We start from the raw sequence: 17,505 nt of genomic DNA, 5'->3' as shown, positions 1-17,505 counted from the left end.
TGACGAACAATGCCTTTTCCAGCATGATGGAGCGCCTTGCCATAAGTCAAAAGTGATAACTAAGTGGCTCGGGGAACAAAACATCGATATTTTGGGTCCATGGCCAGGAAACTCCAGACCTTAATCCCACTGAGAACTTGTGGTCAATCCTCAAGAGGCGGTTGGACAAACAAAAACCCACAAATTCTGACAAACTCCAAGCATTGATTATGCAAGAATGGGCTGCCATCAGTCAGGATGTGACCCAGAAGTTAATTGACAGCATGCCAGGGTGGATTGCAGAGGTCTTGAAAAGGGTCAACAATGCAAATATTGACTCTTTGCATCAACTTCATGTAATTGTCAATAAAAGCCTTTGACGCTTATGAAATGCTTGGTTAGTTCCATAGTAACATCTGACAAAAATATCTAAAGACACTGAAGCAGCAAACGTTGTGGAAATGAATATGCGTGTCATTCTCAAAACTTTTGGCCACGACTGTACATTATCAAGCATTTCACACGATATCCAGATAAAGTTAGCACATGGTGGTCTATAGCAGCTTCCCACCAGAATGGGCTTTAGGTGAGGCAGATGAACCTGTAGCCGTATAACTTCAACAGTATTTAACATGAGTTCTTCAAAGCTTTTCAGGAATGTGGTTCTGAATATTAAACCCACAACATCTCAACCATTGGGCATTTGTCTTTTCAGTAGATTTTGTAACCATCTATTGCTACCACTGTATCAAAGGTATTATCTAAGTGAGTGTCAGAAATAGTATATGAATATTTGTTACTCGCAAGTTAATTTCATGAACCTTGTGTCTTAAGCTACATATGTTCATGTGGGCTATTTTTTTTTAGCACTTTTCTGGGATGCTTGATGTTTTACTGGGAAGCTTAGCAGAAGTAGACATGCTCATGCTATTTATATTAGTGCAGGGTGAGCTGCACACAGTGGACTTCCTTCTAGGGCACACCACCTCAGTGCTAACAGTTAACTCTGGTTCATAGGCACCTGATTACTGCATACAATAGCTGTAGGATCAGCAGAGGCATTCCGAGAGACATAAATTAAGTTAGTTACATTGTGTTTACCAACACCCCTGGTATAATGTCCATTTGCTGAAGCATTATGACAACTCAGCGTCACAATGGTAGGGTTAAGGTGAGCTGGGCCATTGATAAGTCATTGTCTCAACATAGCCTTGTAATGCTGTGAATGGATCCAGGAACCCACATTTCTAAGATTTTAGTATAAATGTCCAGTCTCATAAGTAACACTGCTGCTTGGTGAGCACAGCAGTGGGTTCCAAGATAATGGGGTTGCTACCATGAGCACTAAGACCCACTCTGTCAAGGACATGACTTGTGCTGTGCTCTTGTATTGTAAGGCAAACCAGGTAACTGCCTTGGAGGAACCTGTCATAAGGCAAAGATGGTTAAAAGATAAGACAAGTGTGTGTGCTGTACCTGGCCCACAAAAGCAGAAAAGGCCTTGGTGCTGTCCCGGCCGGCGGCTGCAGAGTGGTACAGGTTGACCCATTCCCTCAGCAAGTACTCTGCCTTCTCCCTCAGGCCCGGCGGGTCGTCGTACTCAGACGCTTGGGAGATGCCAGAGTGCATCATAAAGTTGGGTCCTCCATGGGCCCGATCGATCATGGCCTCATAGTTAGAGCGGACTACATCCATCAGCTGAGGAAGCCTGGGGATCACAAGACACAAATCAGTTAGAAAACTACAAACATATGTACACCAACACCCCAATAAACTCCACATCTCCAAGGTGGTATTCATTACGCACCAAATTGAAGACAAACTGAAAATAGGGACCGCCTGAACTACAAAATATAAATATGCCACATGTAAAGTGTTAGTCCCATGTTTTATGAGCTGAAATTAAAAAGATCTCACACATTTTCCATACGCACAACAAGCTTTTCAAAATGTGCCCAAATTTGTTTACATCACTGTTAGTGAGCATTTCTCCTGGTGTGGCATATCAAGAAGCTGATTAAATAGCACTCATTACACAGATGCACCTTGTGCTGTGGACAATAAAAGGCCACAAATGTGCAGTTCTCACACCACAATGCCACAGATGTCTCAAGTTACTCAACTAGGCAAGTCAGTTAAGAACAAATTCTTATTTACAATGACGGCCTACCAAAAGGCCTCCTGTGGGACAGGGTCTGGGATTAAAAATAAAAATATAGGACAAACACGCATCACAACAAGACAACACTACATAAAGAGACCTAAGACAACACAGCATGGCAGCAACACATGACAACAAAAAACATGATACAAACATTGGGCACAGACAATAGCACAAAGGGCAAGAAGGTAAAGACAATACATCCCGCAAAGCAGCCACAACTGTCAGTAAGAGTGTCCATGATTGAGTCTGAAGAGATTAAGATAAAACTGCCCAGTTTGAGTGTTTGTTGCAGCTTGTTCCAGTCGCTAGCTGCAGCGAACTGAGAAGACGAGCAACCCAGGGGTGTGTGCGCTTTGGGGACCTTTAACAGAATGTGACTGGCAGAACGGGTGTTGCATGTGGAGGATAAGGGCTGCAGTAGATATCTCAGATAAGGGGGAGTGAGGCCTAAGACAAATGGTGGAATTGGCATGCTGACTGCAGGAATGTTTACCAGAGCTGCACGGCCGGATAAAAAACGTACCCGATTTAAACTGGTTACTACTCTTGCCCAGAAATGAGAATATGCATATAATTAGTAGATTTAGATAGAAGACACTAAAGTTTCTAAAACTGTTTGAATGGTGTCTGTGAGTATAACAGAACTCATATGGCAGGCCAAAACCTGAGAAGATTCCAAACAGGAAGCGCCCTCTCTGACTATTTGTTGTCCTTCAGTTGCATCTCTATCGAAAATACAGCATCTCTGCTGTAACGTGACATTTTCTAAGGCTTCCATTGGCTCTCAGAAGCCGGCAGAAAGTGTAATGGGGTGTCTGCTGTCTCTGGGCGAAAAACAGCAGGAGAATTTGTGAGTGGTCAGCCTGGGGACAGTGACACCGAGATGCGCGTTCATGAGAATTCTCAATTTTTTTCTTTCAGCCTTTGAATGAATACAACGTCGCCCGTTTGGAATATTATCGCTATTTTAAGAGAAAAATAGCATAAAAAATGATTTTAAACAGCGTTTGACATGCTTCGAGGGAACGGTAATGGAATATTTTGACATTTTTTGTCACGAAATGCGCTCGCGCATCACCCTTCGGATAGTGACCTGAACGCACGAACAAAACGGAGGTATTTGAATATAACTATGGATTATTTGGAACCAAAACAACATTTGTTGTTGAAGTAGAAGTCCTGGGAGTGCATTCTAACGAAGAAAAGCAAAGGTAATCCAATTTTTCTAATAGTAATTCTGAGTTTGGTGAGCCCCAAACTTGGTGGGTGTCAAATTAGCTAGCCGGGCTATCTACTCAGAATATTGCAAAATGTGCTTTCGCCAAAAAGCTATTTTAAAATCTGACACCGCGATTGCATAAAGGAGTTCTGTATCTGTAATTCTTAAAATAACTTATGTATTTCGTGAAAGTTAATCATGAGGAATTTAGTAAATTCACTGGAAGTTTGCGGTGGGTATGCTAGTTCTGAACATCACATGCTAATGTAAAAAGCTGTTTTTTGATATAAATATGAACTTGATTGAACAAAACATGCATGTATTGTATAACAATGTCCTAGGAGTGTCATCTGATGAAGATCAAAGGTTAGTGCTGCATTTAGCTGTGGTTTTGTTTTTTGTGACATATATGCTTGCTTTGAAAATGGCTGTGTGATTATTTTTGGCAGGGTACTCTCCTGACATAATCTAATGCTTTGCTTTCGCTGTAAAGCCTTTTTGAAATCGGACAATGTGGTTAGATTAACGAGAGTTGTCTTTAAAATGGTGTAAAATAGTCATATGTTTGAGAAATTTAAGTTATAGCATTTGAGGTATTTGTATTTCGCGCCACGCGATTCCACTGGCTGTTGACTAGGTGCAAGCGTCCCACCTAGCCCAGGGAAGTTAATGAACACAACCCAAAATCCTAATTAAATTAGGACAGAGAAGGACTCACCCCTCAGGTGCATTGGCCCTGGAGTGTGCGCTGGTTCTCATCAGAGTCTCGATGGTGTGGAACAGGTCGGCCTCTGTGATGTGGCTCACACTGCGCTCATCCACCAGCAGCAGCTTTACCAGCTGCATGGCAAATGCCACTGCCATGTAGTGCAGACCGTTCTCCATAGACTAGACAAGAGAAACATACACACAGGGGTTTTAAGATAGTGACAAAGGGACGGAATACACCACATGCCCTTTATTCAGTTGTATAGAATCAAGATGGACTACTGACAGATGGCATTGCTCGCCCTACAATATCTCAATGCTTAATAAAAGGTGTGTAGTGGTGTTTACCTGTGCCAGGTGCAGGTCGTACTGCTGCATGTTGACCAGGTGGTTTCTGATCAGCAGCTCCACAGCCTCCACGTTGTACTTGTACTCATCACGGCACTCAATCAGGCACCTGGAACAAGTAAAGATATCACATACATTAACAAATTAATGAGTGGATTTAGTTTCCCCTCTTCATTTGAGCAAAAAACTTAACCCTATCATGGGAAGGTTAAGGGGATACCAACCTGGTAATCTGTTTGTTGCACCATTGTGGTCCGTATGCCCGGCCGTCCTGGAGGGCTTTGAGCACCAGCAGGTGACACTCTCTGTACCGCAGGAGCAGGTCAGCATCGGCACCACTGGTGGCATCGAGCAGACCCTCCACAGCCTAGAACAAGGAAGGAGAGATGAGGGACACAGGAAGAGATCTTTTCTACTGAGATCTGTGTATTCGTAAAGACAACTATCTATGTGTGTTTTCCTAGTGTTGTTTGTGTGCGGAGTAGTCCCTGACCTTCTGCAGCAGGCCGAGAGCAGCAATGCCATCCCGGGAGTTCCTGGCCAGGGCCACTGCCTCCAACAGACTGCGCAGGGCCTGAGTCTGGGGGTTCATGGCCAGCGCTGGGGGGATGGCATGGAGGTGCTGCTCCAGGTCCGCCATGCACTTGTCATAGATCTGAGCCACGTCGTCTGTGGCCCATGCCTGTTGCTGTAATAAACACAAGACAGAGACAGTTATATGGTACTTGAGTAAAGTTCTTAACCTTAAAATCAGGTTGGGTTATGTTAAAGACAGCAGAAAATGCAAAATCAGGAAGTTCTCTCTTCCAGTGATATGAGAGCCTACCTTCATGGGCTGGGCAAGGAATCCAGTGGGCTGAGACAGGTCGTTGCTGGGTAGGAAGCCTGGAACATTCCTGGCAAACTCCTCGTACACTGCCAGCTGTTTGGGGTCTACTCCTCCAACCTGTGGTAGAAATTTGGCTCAGTAAATAGTCCAGATGCAAACGCAGTCTTTGATATCATTTGCATTGATTAAGCATTTTTTCATTCACGTTTTCTCGACTATACCGATAATAGGAGAGAAAGTGGAGCGCTATAACCTAGGTGTGCTCACCTTGAGTCTGATCTGCTCTGGCATGCGCTCTGCCTGGTAGGTCAGCACCACAGGGTCGCAGTAGCGACGACCCTCCTGACGGGCGTGCTTCCTCAGCTCAAACTCCTACAGGAGAGAATGAGTAAAGGTACAACAGTCAGCCATCAGACAAAAGTTGTGGACACTATACAGACAAGAGCAGCATCCCAGTGCCAATATGGTGATGAGCCCATAACCACTAACCGTGGCCAGTCTCTTGTCCATCTCTGGGCCAGCCTTCTCCACCGCAGTCTTCTGGATGAAGCAGCAGGCCAGCTCACAGTTGTCCTGGGCAACCCTGGCAGCAGCCTCCTCCATCATCTCTCTCTGCTGGGGGGTGGGGGCCTGGAGGGGGACAGGACCAAAGCAATAAGCAAAAGGAACACTAATAAGATTTATTTTATATAGCGCTTTGTGGATGTGAATGAAGGCGACTATACCCTGAGGGCTGCGGCAAAGCTGTTCTTCAGGTTGGTAGCGATGCTCATGAGCAGGGGCTCCCGGCAGGTGATCATGGCCATGCCGGCGGTCAGGTTACGCATCATGTGATGGGCGGCCACACGCATGCGCGACTCCTCGGAGTCCAGGGCAAAGTCCTTCCTGACAATTTGCTCGCAGGTAGTCATGGCGATCTTGATGGAACGGTCCACCACAGGGTGGACGAGCTCCTGCACGGCCCGCTCAATGGACTGTCTCACACACTGCTTCAGCTGAGGGTGGGCTTGGAGCAAGGGGATCTGCAGGGAGAGAAGAGTCTTAGTACCACAACATCCCCAAATACCATGTGTAGGTCAAAACCCAGGTATTTGAGTGAGAGTGCTACTTACGTTGATGTTGATATTGATGTGAGGGGCTAGCCCTGCAAGGGCGTACACATTGATGTCATGATAGCTAAACTGTGGGGTAGGGGGCCCAGTAGCTGAGCAAGTGGTGGTTGCGGCAGGAGTGGATGGCGCAGCTGCAAATGGAAGAAAGTCTCCTGTTGGTTACAAAACGCTCTTTTGATTAAAATACAGCCCGAGAGCAGCAGCTCGATTAACAGAACAAATGAAAAAGCAATGGGTTAAATATTCTTGGCAAAACACTTGAACAAATGTAGGTTATTATTCTACATTGAAATGATCGTATTATGAGCTTAAATCATTCATCAAATTATGATGAAATATTTCCATTTCAATGTACATGGGGACCAACATTACAATCACATGAAACAAACATTGAAATACATTTGTTAGAAAGATATCCACACACCGACAAGGGGCATCCCAATTTGAAAGTGCTGGATACCTGTGCTAACAACAGGGAGCATTTCTTCAGGGGGCTTGGCCTCTTTCTTTGGTGCAGAGAGCTGTTCCTCCAGGCTCTTCAACTTGTCTTTGTCCTTCAGAAGGGTGCCAGGCTTCAGGTCATTGATGTCCAATGATAAATTCTTACACAGCACCTCAATCTCAAACTTCAAGTTCAGCTATAGTGAGAAAAGCACAATGACAAATCAGTACCTGAAAACTTTTAGAAACATGGTGTGACTGGTAGATGAAAGAGACAGGGTTCCCTGACCTTGAGATCATGCTCCGTATGCAGCTCTGCCAGAACATTCATGATGGCCATCGTCCAGGGATTCTGGGGTCGGAAAATCTGAGGATATTAAATGGCGTTTAAGTCAACCTGCTCTTAAAAACATTGAAGGCATAATAGCTAAGAAATGTGCCAATACACAAACCCAGTGCTAACAAGTGTAACAAATAAAATAACCAGAGAGCGATTGGCTCCTAAACAAAAACAAATTGTATATTTTTTTTTAACAAAAATATTGCACACATACTCTGCACCTCTTTGCTTCTTCTGGAGGTGGGCTATAATGCTGTCTATACTGGTCTACGTCATCTATCTCTGACTGGCTTCCTGTCTCCTGCTGTAGGTACTCTGCCTGATGGGACTGGCTCACTTTCTTTTTCTGTGGATCAGTCTTAGGGCCCATTATTTCTCTTGAACAAGCAACCTGCCCAAGAAAAACTAGTCTAGTAATAGGCAGGCCTTAGTCAGGGGAAATACCCCAGGCCCAAATATTGTCTGTTGGGTTGGCTGTCTCACTATTCCTGCCTGCAGGAGATGGCTCAGTCTGTGCTGGGCTCAAGCTCACGGTCACTGAACAATTCGCACTGTTAACCTGTTATGGCTAGGGGGCAGTATTTTCACGGCTGGATAAAAAACGTACCCGATTTAATCTGATTATTACTCCTGCCCAGAAACTAGAATATGCATATAATTATTAGCTTTGGATAGAAAACACTCCAAAGTTTCTAAAACTGTTTGAATGGTGTCTGAGTATAACAGAACTCATTTGGCAGGCCAAAACCTGAGAAGATTCTGTACAGGAAGTACCCTGTCTGACCATTTCTTGGCCGTCTTTGTCATCTCTATCCATTACAAAGGATCTCTGCTGTTACGTGACACTTCCTACGGCTCCAATGGGCTCTCAGAGCCCGGGAAAATGCTGAATGACGTAATTCAAAGCCCTGGCTGAAACACATTATCGCGTTTGTCAAGTGGCCGATCAGGGGACAGTGGGCTTAGGCGCGTGCACTGGCCGCCCCCGTCTTTCTGTTTTTCCCTCTATTTACCGAAACGCAGATTCCCGGTCGGAATATTATTGCTTTTTTACGAGAAAAATGGCATAATGATTTTAAACAGCGGTTGACATGCTTCGAAGTACGGTAATGAAATATTTAGAAATCTTTTGTCACGAAATGCGCCATGCGCGCGACCCTTATTTACCATTCGGATAGTGTCTAGAACGCATGAACAAAACGCCGCTGTTGGACATAACTATGGATTATTTTGGACCAAACCAACATTTGTTATTGAAGTAGAAGTCCTGGGAGTGCATTCTGACGAAGAACATCAAAGGTAATCAAACTTTTCTAATAGTAAATCTGATTTTGGTCAGGGCTAAACTTGGTCGGTGTCTAAATGGCTAGCCGTGATGGCTGGGCTATCTACTGAGAATATTGTAAAATGTGCTTTCACCGAAAAGCTATTTTAAAATCGGACATACAGTGCATAGAGGAGTTCTGTATCTATAATTCTTAAAATAATTATGTTTTTTGTGAATGTTTATCGTGAGTAATTTAGTAAATTCACCGGAGGTTTGCGGGGGGTATGCTAGTTCTGAACGTCACATGCTAATGTAAAAAAGCTGTTTTTTGATATAAATATGAACTTGATTGAACAAAACATGCATGCATTGTATAACATAATGTCCTAGGGTTGTCATCTGATGAAGATCATCAAAGGTTAGTGCTACATTTAGCTGTGGTTTTGTTTTTTGTGACATTATATGCTAGCTTGAAAAATGGGTGTCTGATTATTTCTGGCTGGGTACTCTGCTGACATAATCTAATGCTTTGCTTTCGCTGTAAAGCCTTTTTGAAATCGGACAGTGTGGTTAGATTAACGAGAGTCTTGTCTTTAAAATGCTGTAAAATAGTCATATGTTTGAAAAATGGAAGTTTTCGGATTTTAGAGGAATTTGTATTTTGCGCCACGCCCATCATTGGATATTGGAGCAGGTGTTCCGCTAGCGGAACGTCTAGATGTAAGAGGTTAACAATGTAAAAGTTTTCCCCTAGAAATTAAAATGTGAATCCAGATGCATATTGATATACTTAAAAATGTTGGTGAGAATGTGGCTTTACCACGCTACGTAAACTGGATTCCAGGACTTTGGCCACAAACGGGACCACATAGAGTAGCTCCTGCTGCCCCTTGACATACGCTTCCAACAAGAGGGATTTCACCTCCAAATCCTAACAGGAAAAATAATCAAATAAAACACAGGTTAAACACAAAATACCATCTTGGGGCACAATTACAAACATTTGGTTATTTGTTGGGAGGAAAACAAAATGGAAAGTTTAATACAGGCCAACATTTTAAAATGAGGAAATCTACTCACAGTGTACAGGATGGGCTTGTTTTTAGCCAGAGTGATCATACCAAGCCAGTGACCCAAATTCTTCAGTAGGGATCGATCAGAGAAGTTTGCAGCTGCCTTATCAGAGGTAAGGAGAACCTGTCACATGGAGAAAGGTTAGCAATTAAATATCTCTGATGAGTTCACAAACTATTGTCCATAAAAGTTGATTTAGTGAATAACTCTTCACCTTGATGTTTCTGTAAGTTTCATTCAGGGCCATTTTGACAAACTCTGGGTTCTTCAGGGTGTCCAGGAAGTTGGAGTACAGGCTGTGGAAGTTGGGCTCAATGCTGACCCTCTTCATGACCAGATACTGAGAGACCCAGGGCATGAACTCCTCTTTGACAGTCTCCTTTAACTCCTCAACCTTGAAAGTTAAATGAAAGTACAAAAGCATTAGTAGAAGTAGACATTTATTTTGGCCAAAACCAAGATTCTCAATATAGCATGCTTTTGCAACACCAGGTAGTAAACAAAAATATATCTATGGCAGACCTTCTGTGTCATGTTGGATTGTGACAGGTTATTGAAGATGAAAGCAATTTTCTCTTGAACATTTTCTGGGGGTTCCACAATCCTCTCGGTTTGGTCTGTTGCTACTAGAAGTGTGTCGATGTTTGTGGTGTTGATGGAGGGCTGAAATTACAATATACATTCAAAACAAAAATGTTGCTTTTCAATATTATAAGCTCTATTTGGGAAACCTCAATTCTTAGTGAGGGCATATTTGCCAAACAACCACACCACACCACTGGAGTATTTCTTCAGTGACACAGCTTCAACTCATTATTTTAGGCTTGTCACACATTTGTTAAAAATATTTCCTGGTGTTTACGTTCCTTTAGTCTTTGTAAACCAAAATGAGCATATCAAATGTGAAAACCAGAGAGCGTTCCTCATAGAACGGTTCAGAATGTTGCCATTGACACAAACTATGGCAAAGCAGGAAAACTGATGCACTGGTTTGCTAGAGTCATTTTACATGACCAGAGAAAAACATTGCCATATATATGGTGCAAGTGACTCCCTGTTTCCCCAGGTACTCACCGGCACATCCTTCTTGAAGCTGCCAGGGGTAGGCCGGGTGATGGTAGTGGTTTTGGTGACAGTGGTGGTGGTGGTAGCTGTGGTGACCAGGGTGCTGGGCTGTCCAGGCTGGGGGGCTTTGGGAGGCTGAGACTGGGCCTGAGCTTGAGCAAACGCCAGGCTTCCTGGGGTGGTGATGGATCCCTGCATCTTCACCGGAGGGTCCCGTGACTGTTGGCCATACTCGATATACTGCACGCACAGGATATTCGAAAGTGCCAGAGCGAGAGACTTATTTATCGTGAAGTAGGATCCACACCTCTGGCTAAGGTGTTATGGATATCAGTATAAAAACAAGGAAGATACATGTACAGATGAAGAATGACCGATTGTGTCACAAATATACAGGAAATCCAATTACCTCTTGTAAATGATGGGGGAATTGCAGAAAGTGGCCGATTGAGGCCAAGTGCTGACAATATTGGGGATAGTCCTTCAGTCTAGAGAGGGAAAAATCAAATTAGCCCTACAGCAGTCACAGATCATTTGAATCATACATGCGCAACATTCTTTAGCAACATGCAAATATTCAGTGTGGAATTCCATCAAACATCTGAAGACCGATAATAGTCCATACCTATTTTTGAATCTATCTAGAGCAGCGATTCCAAAATAATACATTTTGGACCCAAATGGTTTCCTCAAGGCTTCGAGTACATATCGGAGGGCCAGTCCGAGGGCCATGTAGGTGACAAGGCCTTTCTCAATGATCCCCCCGAACAGGCAGGCGGTGATGTGTAGCTCCTTGTCAGGGTACTGGGGGAAGAAGCGGTACTCCTCGAACAAGTTCCTCAGCATACAGTTAAAGACCTCACGCTCTCGCTTGATGGTGGAGTCCTTGAACCTCTGCAGCATCTCCAGCACCTGCAGAGAGACGGGCACCAAGGATTTAGCAGCTGCCAGCTTGATAAACACTGTCACTGGCCTGCAACAGCCTGCAGACTAGGGATGTCACAATACCAGAATTTTTACTTTAATACCAGGTTAAGTATCACAATTAGGGTTGTAACGATACCACAATACCTCTAAGTATCTCAATACTGGTAAGGAAACAAAACATAAAGCAGACAAATTGAGGAAAACAGTCCTAACGTTGATAACAAGAAGCCTTATGTTGTCAACCAGAATAAACATTTATTTTCCAATCTTTTTGCATACAGTAGATTTATTAAAGGACCAAAGAGTTCAGCCTGCTTTGTGTTTTCCTTTTTGACATGGAAAATCAGGTATTGTCGTATCGCGACAACTCAAGTCACAATACTCGATGCCAAAACGATACAGAGGCAAAAGAACATAGCGTATTAGCCACTTGACTTCTGTAGTTAAAATAAGAGAAACAAATAAAAATGTGGACAACCTAAAATCCTTCTACAAAACCATATAAGACAGCATACAAAACAATATACTGCTCAAAAGAATAAAGGGAACACTTAAACAACACAATGTAAATCCAAGTCAATCACACTGTCCACTTAGGAAGCAACACTGATTGACAATAAATGTCACATGCTGTTGTGCAAATGGAATAGACAACAGGTGGAAATTATAGGCAATTAGCAAGACACCCCCAATAAAGGAGTGGTTCTGCAGGTGGTAACCACAGACCACTTCTCAGTTCCTATGCTTCCTGGCTGATGTTTTGGTCACTTTTGAATGCTGGCGGTGCTTTCACTCTAGTGGTAGCATGAGACTGAGTCTACAACCCACACAAGTGGCTCAGGTAGTGCAGCTCATCCAGGATGGCACATCAATGCGAGCTGTGGCAAGAAGGTTTGCTGTGTCTGTCAGCGTAGTGTCCAGAGCATGGAGGCGCTACCAGGAGACAGGCCAATACATCAGGAGACGTGGAGGAGGCCGTAGGAGGGCAACAACCCAGCAGCAGGACCGCTACCTCCGCCTTTGTGCAAGGAGGAGCACTGCCAGAGCCCTGCAAAATGACCTCCAGCAGGCCACAAATGTGCATGTGTCTGCTCAAACAGTCAGAAACAGACTCCATGAGGGTGGTATGAGGGCCCGACGTCCACAGGTGGGGGTTGTGCTTACAGCCCAACACTGTGCAGGACGTTTGGCATTTGCCAGAGAACACCAAGATTGGCAAATTCGCCACTGGCGCCCTGTGCTCTTCACAGATGAAAGCAGGTTCACACTGAGCACATGTGACACATGACAGAGTCTGGTGACGCCGTGGAGAACGTTCTGCTGCCTGCAACATCCTCCAGCATGACCGGTTTGGCGGTGGGTCAGTCATGGTGTGGGGTGGCATTTCTTTGGGGGGGCCCTCCACAGCCCTCCATGTGCTCGCCAGAGGTAGCCTGACTGCCATTGGGTACCGAGATGAGATCCTCAGACCCCTTGTGAGAACATATGCTGGTGCGGTTGGCCCTGGGTTCCTCCTAATGCAAGACAATGCTAGACCTCATGTGGCTGGAGTGTGTCAGCAGTTCCTGCAAGAGGAAGGCATTGATGCTATGGACTGGCCCGCCCGTTCCCCAGACCTGAATCCAATTGAGCACATCATGTCTCGCTCCATCCACCAACGCCACGTTGCACCACAGACTGTCCAGGAGTTGGCGGATGCTTTAGTCCAGGTCTGGGAGGAGATCCCTCAGGAGACCATCCTCCACCTCATCAGGAGCATGCCCAGGCGTTGTAGGGAGGTCATACAGGCACGTGAGCCTCATTTTGACTTGTTTTAAGGACATTACATCAAAGTTGGATCAGCCTGTAGTGTGGTTTTCCACTTTAATTTTGAGTGTGACTCCAAATCCAGACCTCCATGGGTTGATAAATTGGATTTCCATTGATTATTTTTGTGTGATTTTGTTGTCAGCACATTCAACTATGAAAAGATAAAACTATTTAATAAGATTATTTCATTCAGATCTAGGATGTGTTAGTGTTCCCTTTATTTTTTTGAGCAGTGTATAATACAAATTGGGTACATAGACAAAATGTGCTCATCTATGGCCAAATTATACCAATGTTAAAAATAATGTTGCCCCTTTAAGCTAGCCTCTCTTTTGAGAAAGTTCTGGCTACAGTAGCCAATACGAATGCTAGATGTCTTTTTGTAGAGCTTTCTTTTTGTAAACTATCGACAGTAGCCTACTGCTAATTTGCTACCATTTTCACTATTGAAAGTTGACTTTAGCAAATAAATTTCCCTAAAAGAAAAAATAAGCTCAGCAAGTGGATTGATGAGCGCTTCTTTTTAATAGTCTGCACAGCTCGTGTGTGCCGTGTGAATGCATCAGCTCGCTCAAGTGAAGCGTGGGTGCTAGAATGAACGGCCACTCATACTGCTCAAATATAGCATGAGTTTTGTACGGGTAAACTCACTAAGACACCAGCAGTTTTCTACAGCAGACTGCAACAGAGCATATAAATGTAATTAATGCGCTGAGAAGTTACTGGCCCAGTCGACAAATTACCAGACACGATCCTGTCAGTCAGGGTACGACACATTTAACCAAAGAACCAAAAATGTAGAACTAAACTGTTTTTCATGTTATAGTACCGAAAAATGACCTAAGTTTCAGTGTACCGTGCAACACTACTGCAGACCATTTTATTCAGAAACTAACCTCATCCACAGACATGGTGGGGTGTGGGGGGTGGTTGTAGATGCGCTGGAAGTAGCTGTTAGCCTCATCGTCAATCTCCTTACTAAAGTGCTGGTTAGCCTCTGGCCACACCTGAGATAGGTCAGCTGGAAAAAAAGGCGATAGACCAGACCAAATCAAACAATACTGCCAAAGAAAACCCTTCAGAACCATTTCAATATTCTGATGAAATGCAGCAAATAAAAAATAAAAACAAACATTTGAAGTGCAATTTCACCTTAAGACTTTACACTATCAAAGCAATAAACACCAGAAAACATTCAATTAGAAGCATAATAATTTGCGTTTAATGGAGGACTGACCTGTATTTCCTCTGATTCAATGTGTAAAAGACAGTTTCTTCCAGATCGTACTCAATATTTTTAGATGAGAACTGTTAAAGCATTTGTAATTGATTCAAGTAAACCCTCATTACTTCAAGAGGCTATTAGGAGATATTAAGAATGTTTTCAGAGGAAATACACTCAGTCACACCACCACCACTTACAGGCCATCTTACTCTGCTGAAAGGTGGGCGGATTCAGGCCTGGTGTGCTCATCTTCCTCGTCCCAAACGGATCACTGCTCACCGCTGGCATTCCAAGACCAGAACCAATACCAGAGCCAATGCCTGATCCCAGCGGACCTAAACAAAAGAAAAACATCCCACTTCAGTCCTCCATATGGTGTAATCAAAACACTATGCAAATATCTATGGCACGTTCTCTCCTCATACCTGGGTTACCTAGCTGTGAAGAGAGACTTCCAATCCCCCCAAATGGTGTGCTGGGGTTGGACAGTGGAGGGAAGGCCTTAGCTGGGGACTGGGGGTTGCTGAAAGCAGAGCCCAGCGGGGTGGGAAAGCTCTGCATACTCTGTGTGTGAGAGGTGGCAGAGCTGCCCAGGTTGAGGGAGCCCATGGCTGTCAGGGGATCCATCTAACACACAGAATGGAGCACCAGGTTGAGCAACCTGCCTTTCAGGCTAATGTTCACAATTATGTTATAAGACAAAACAATCAAATTTAGGGGATGATGAAAGTATTGCTTCTAGCTGATACACATTACCCAAATAAAGTGTTAGATAAAACGCTCTTCACCTGGAGAGGAGACACCGACACTTGCACAGGGGAAATTGCATCTAGGCTGCTGGTGCTGGGAGCACGTCCCTTTGGCATGACCCCTGGTGGTGGCTGGCGGGCTTTATTCATGACGTTGCTGCAGTTGGCAGCCATGGTCAAGATAGTCTCGGAGAGCTCTTGAGAGACGCTCCTGAAAAAAACCCGAAAAAAAACAACATATACATACACCAAATAAAGAAACGTCCCTTTTTCAGAACCCTGTCTTTCAAAGATGATTCGTAAAAATCCAAATAACCTCACACAGATCTTCATTGTAAAGGGTTTAAACACTGTTTCCCATGCTTGTTCAATGAACCATAAACAATTAATGAACATGCACCTGTGGAACAGTCATTAACACACTAAGAGCTTACAGATGGTAAGCAATTAAGGTCAGTTATGAAAACAGGACACTAAAAGAGGCCTTTCTACTGACTGAAATACACCAAAAGAAAGATGCCCAGGGTCCCTGCTCATCTGCGTGAACGTGCCTTAGGCATGCTGCAAGGAGGCATGAGGACTGCAGATGTGGCCAGGGCAATAAATTGCAACGGCCATACTGTTAGACGCCTAAGACAGCACTACAGGGAGACAGGACGGACAGCTGATCGTCCTCGCAGTGGCAGACCACAACTACACAGGATCTCGGTACATCTGAACATCACACCTGCGGGACAGGTACAGCATGGCAACAACTGCCCAAGTTACACCAGGAACGTACAATCCCTCCATCAGTGTTCAGACTGTCCTAAATAGGCTGAGAGATGCTGGACTGAGGGCTTGTAGGCCTGTTGTAAGGCAGGTCCTCACCAGATATCACCAGCAACAATGTTGCCGACGGGCACAAACCGACCAATGGACCAGACAGGACTGGCAAAAAGTGCTCTTCACTGACGAGTCGCGGTTTTGTCTCACCTGGGGTGATGCTCGAATTCGCATTTATCGTCGAAGGAATGAGCGTTACACTGAGGCCTGTACTCTGGAGCGGGATTGATTTGGAGGTGGAGGGTCCATCATGGTCTGGGGCGGTGTGTCACAGCATCATCGGATTGAGCTTGTTGTCATTGCAGGCAATCTCAACGCTATGCGTTACAGGGAAGACATCCTCCTCCCTCATGTGGTACCCTTCTGCAGGCTCATCCTGACATCACCCTCCAGCATGACAATGCCACCAGCCATACTGCTCATTCTGTGTGACTTCCTGCAAGATAAGAATGTCAGTGTTCTGCCACGGCCAGCGAAGTGCACGGATCTCAATCCCATTGACCACGTCTGGGACCTGTTTGATCAGGGCCATTCCCCCCAGAAATGTCCGGGAACTTGCAGGTGCCTTGGTGGAAGAGTGGGGTAACATCTCACAGCAAGAACTGGCAAATCTGGTGCAGTCCATGAGGAAATGCACTGCAGTACTTAATGCAGCTGGTGGCCACACCAGATACTGACTGTTACTTTTGATTTTGACCCCCTCCTTTGTTCAGCGACACATTATTCCATTTCTTTTAGTCACATGTCTGTGGAACTTGTTCAGTTTATGTCTCGGTTGTTGAATCCTTTTATGTTCATAGAAATATTTACACATGTTATTAAGTTAAAATATAAATAAAAAAACATTTCTAGAAGAATATGACCTTTGTAGACAATACAAGATAAGTTGAAATTAAATTAATTATGAAACTAGACCTTTTGGCACTATACAACATGACTGAGTAATGAAAGAGGAAATTTGATCATAGGCCACATGACTCAAGCTCTGGTAGGTAAACCCACCCTGCACAGGACTGCAGACAACCCAGCATGGTAGCCATCGTTTCCGGGGGAAGGAGGGCGCTTTTGGGCTGGTCCTTTTCTAGGGCCAGACCACCAATGATAGAGGGACAACGTCTCTTCAGGAACGTAACACACGCCTGGATGAAGGGCTCCTAGAACAGCAAACAGGTCAATGACTCATGTACTAGATCCCAATAACTTCTTATAGCAAAGTGTATGTATACTGGTTGTAATTGCTGTAAATTAAAAGCTCAACTCACACCACTCACCCCATGCTCTCGGATTTTGTCAGTCAGCCATTTGTCAAGTTTGAGGTATTCACGGCGAGAGGCAAGTGCAGCAAGGTCAATAACGAAGGCAAATGGTGTACCATTTAGCAGCATAGATAGAGACTGAAACACAAGAAGAACAGTTTGGATATT

The 17,505-nt window shown here is 44.4% G+C and overlaps 1 protein-coding gene across 18 annotated transcripts in view; it reads right to left on the bottom strand.

Annotated features, from left to right (window-relative positions):
- The window catches only part of LOC106561350 (CCR4-NOT transcription complex subunit 1), a 39,828-nt gene that overhangs the window by 9,294 nt on the left and 13,029 nt on the right, over positions 1-17,505 (bottom strand). For 5 of the 18 annotated variants that reach the window (XM_014125195.2, XM_014125206.2, XM_045688349.1 and 2 more), the window contains 25 exons: positions 17,344-17,475; positions 17,084-17,235; positions 15,296-15,467; positions 14,933-15,134; positions 14,705-14,842; positions 14,179-14,303; positions 11,172-11,458; positions 10,956-11,034; positions 10,556-10,795; positions 10,004-10,144; positions 9,696-9,875; positions 9,488-9,604; positions 9,228-9,338; positions 7,090-7,167; positions 6,784-6,997; positions 6,360-6,511; positions 5,973-6,269; positions 5,737-5,877; positions 5,515-5,619; positions 5,245-5,364; positions 4,912-5,106; positions 4,643-4,785; positions 4,419-4,527; positions 4,081-4,250; positions 1,456-1,687 (listed from right to left, as the gene is read on the bottom strand). In XM_014125195.2, coding sequence (XP_013980670.1) covers positions 1,456-1,687; positions 4,081-4,250; positions 4,419-4,527; positions 4,643-4,785; positions 4,912-5,106; positions 5,245-5,364; positions 5,515-5,619; positions 5,737-5,877; positions 5,973-6,269; positions 6,360-6,511; positions 6,784-6,997; positions 7,090-7,167; positions 9,228-9,338; positions 9,488-9,604; positions 9,696-9,875; positions 10,004-10,144; positions 10,556-10,795; positions 10,956-11,034; positions 11,172-11,458; positions 14,179-14,303; positions 14,705-14,842; positions 14,933-15,134; positions 15,296-15,467; positions 17,084-17,235; positions 17,344-17,475 — 4,032 coding nt within the window. The remainder of the gene's footprint in view (positions 1-1,455; positions 1,688-4,080; positions 4,251-4,418; positions 4,528-4,642; positions 4,786-4,911; positions 5,107-5,244; positions 5,365-5,514; positions 5,620-5,736; positions 5,878-5,972; positions 6,270-6,359; positions 6,512-6,783; positions 6,998-7,089; positions 7,168-9,227; positions 9,339-9,487; positions 9,605-9,695; positions 9,876-10,003; positions 10,145-10,555; positions 10,796-10,955; positions 11,035-11,171; positions 11,459-14,178; positions 14,304-14,704; positions 14,843-14,932; positions 15,135-15,295; positions 15,468-17,083; positions 17,236-17,343; positions 17,476-17,505) is intronic. The other 13 variants (XM_014125204.2, XM_014125207.2, XM_014125211.2 and 10 more) reach the window with 10 other exon arrangements.

Source organism: Salmo salar, chromosome ssa10 (genome assembly GCF_905237065.1).
Source record: "Salmo salar chromosome ssa10, Ssal_v3.1, whole genome shotgun sequence".
In the NCBI taxonomy this organism is placed as follows: Eukaryota; Metazoa; Chordata; class Actinopteri; order Salmoniformes; family Salmonidae; genus Salmo; species Salmo salar.
This window is presented reverse-complemented; position numbering and strand designations above follow the sequence as displayed.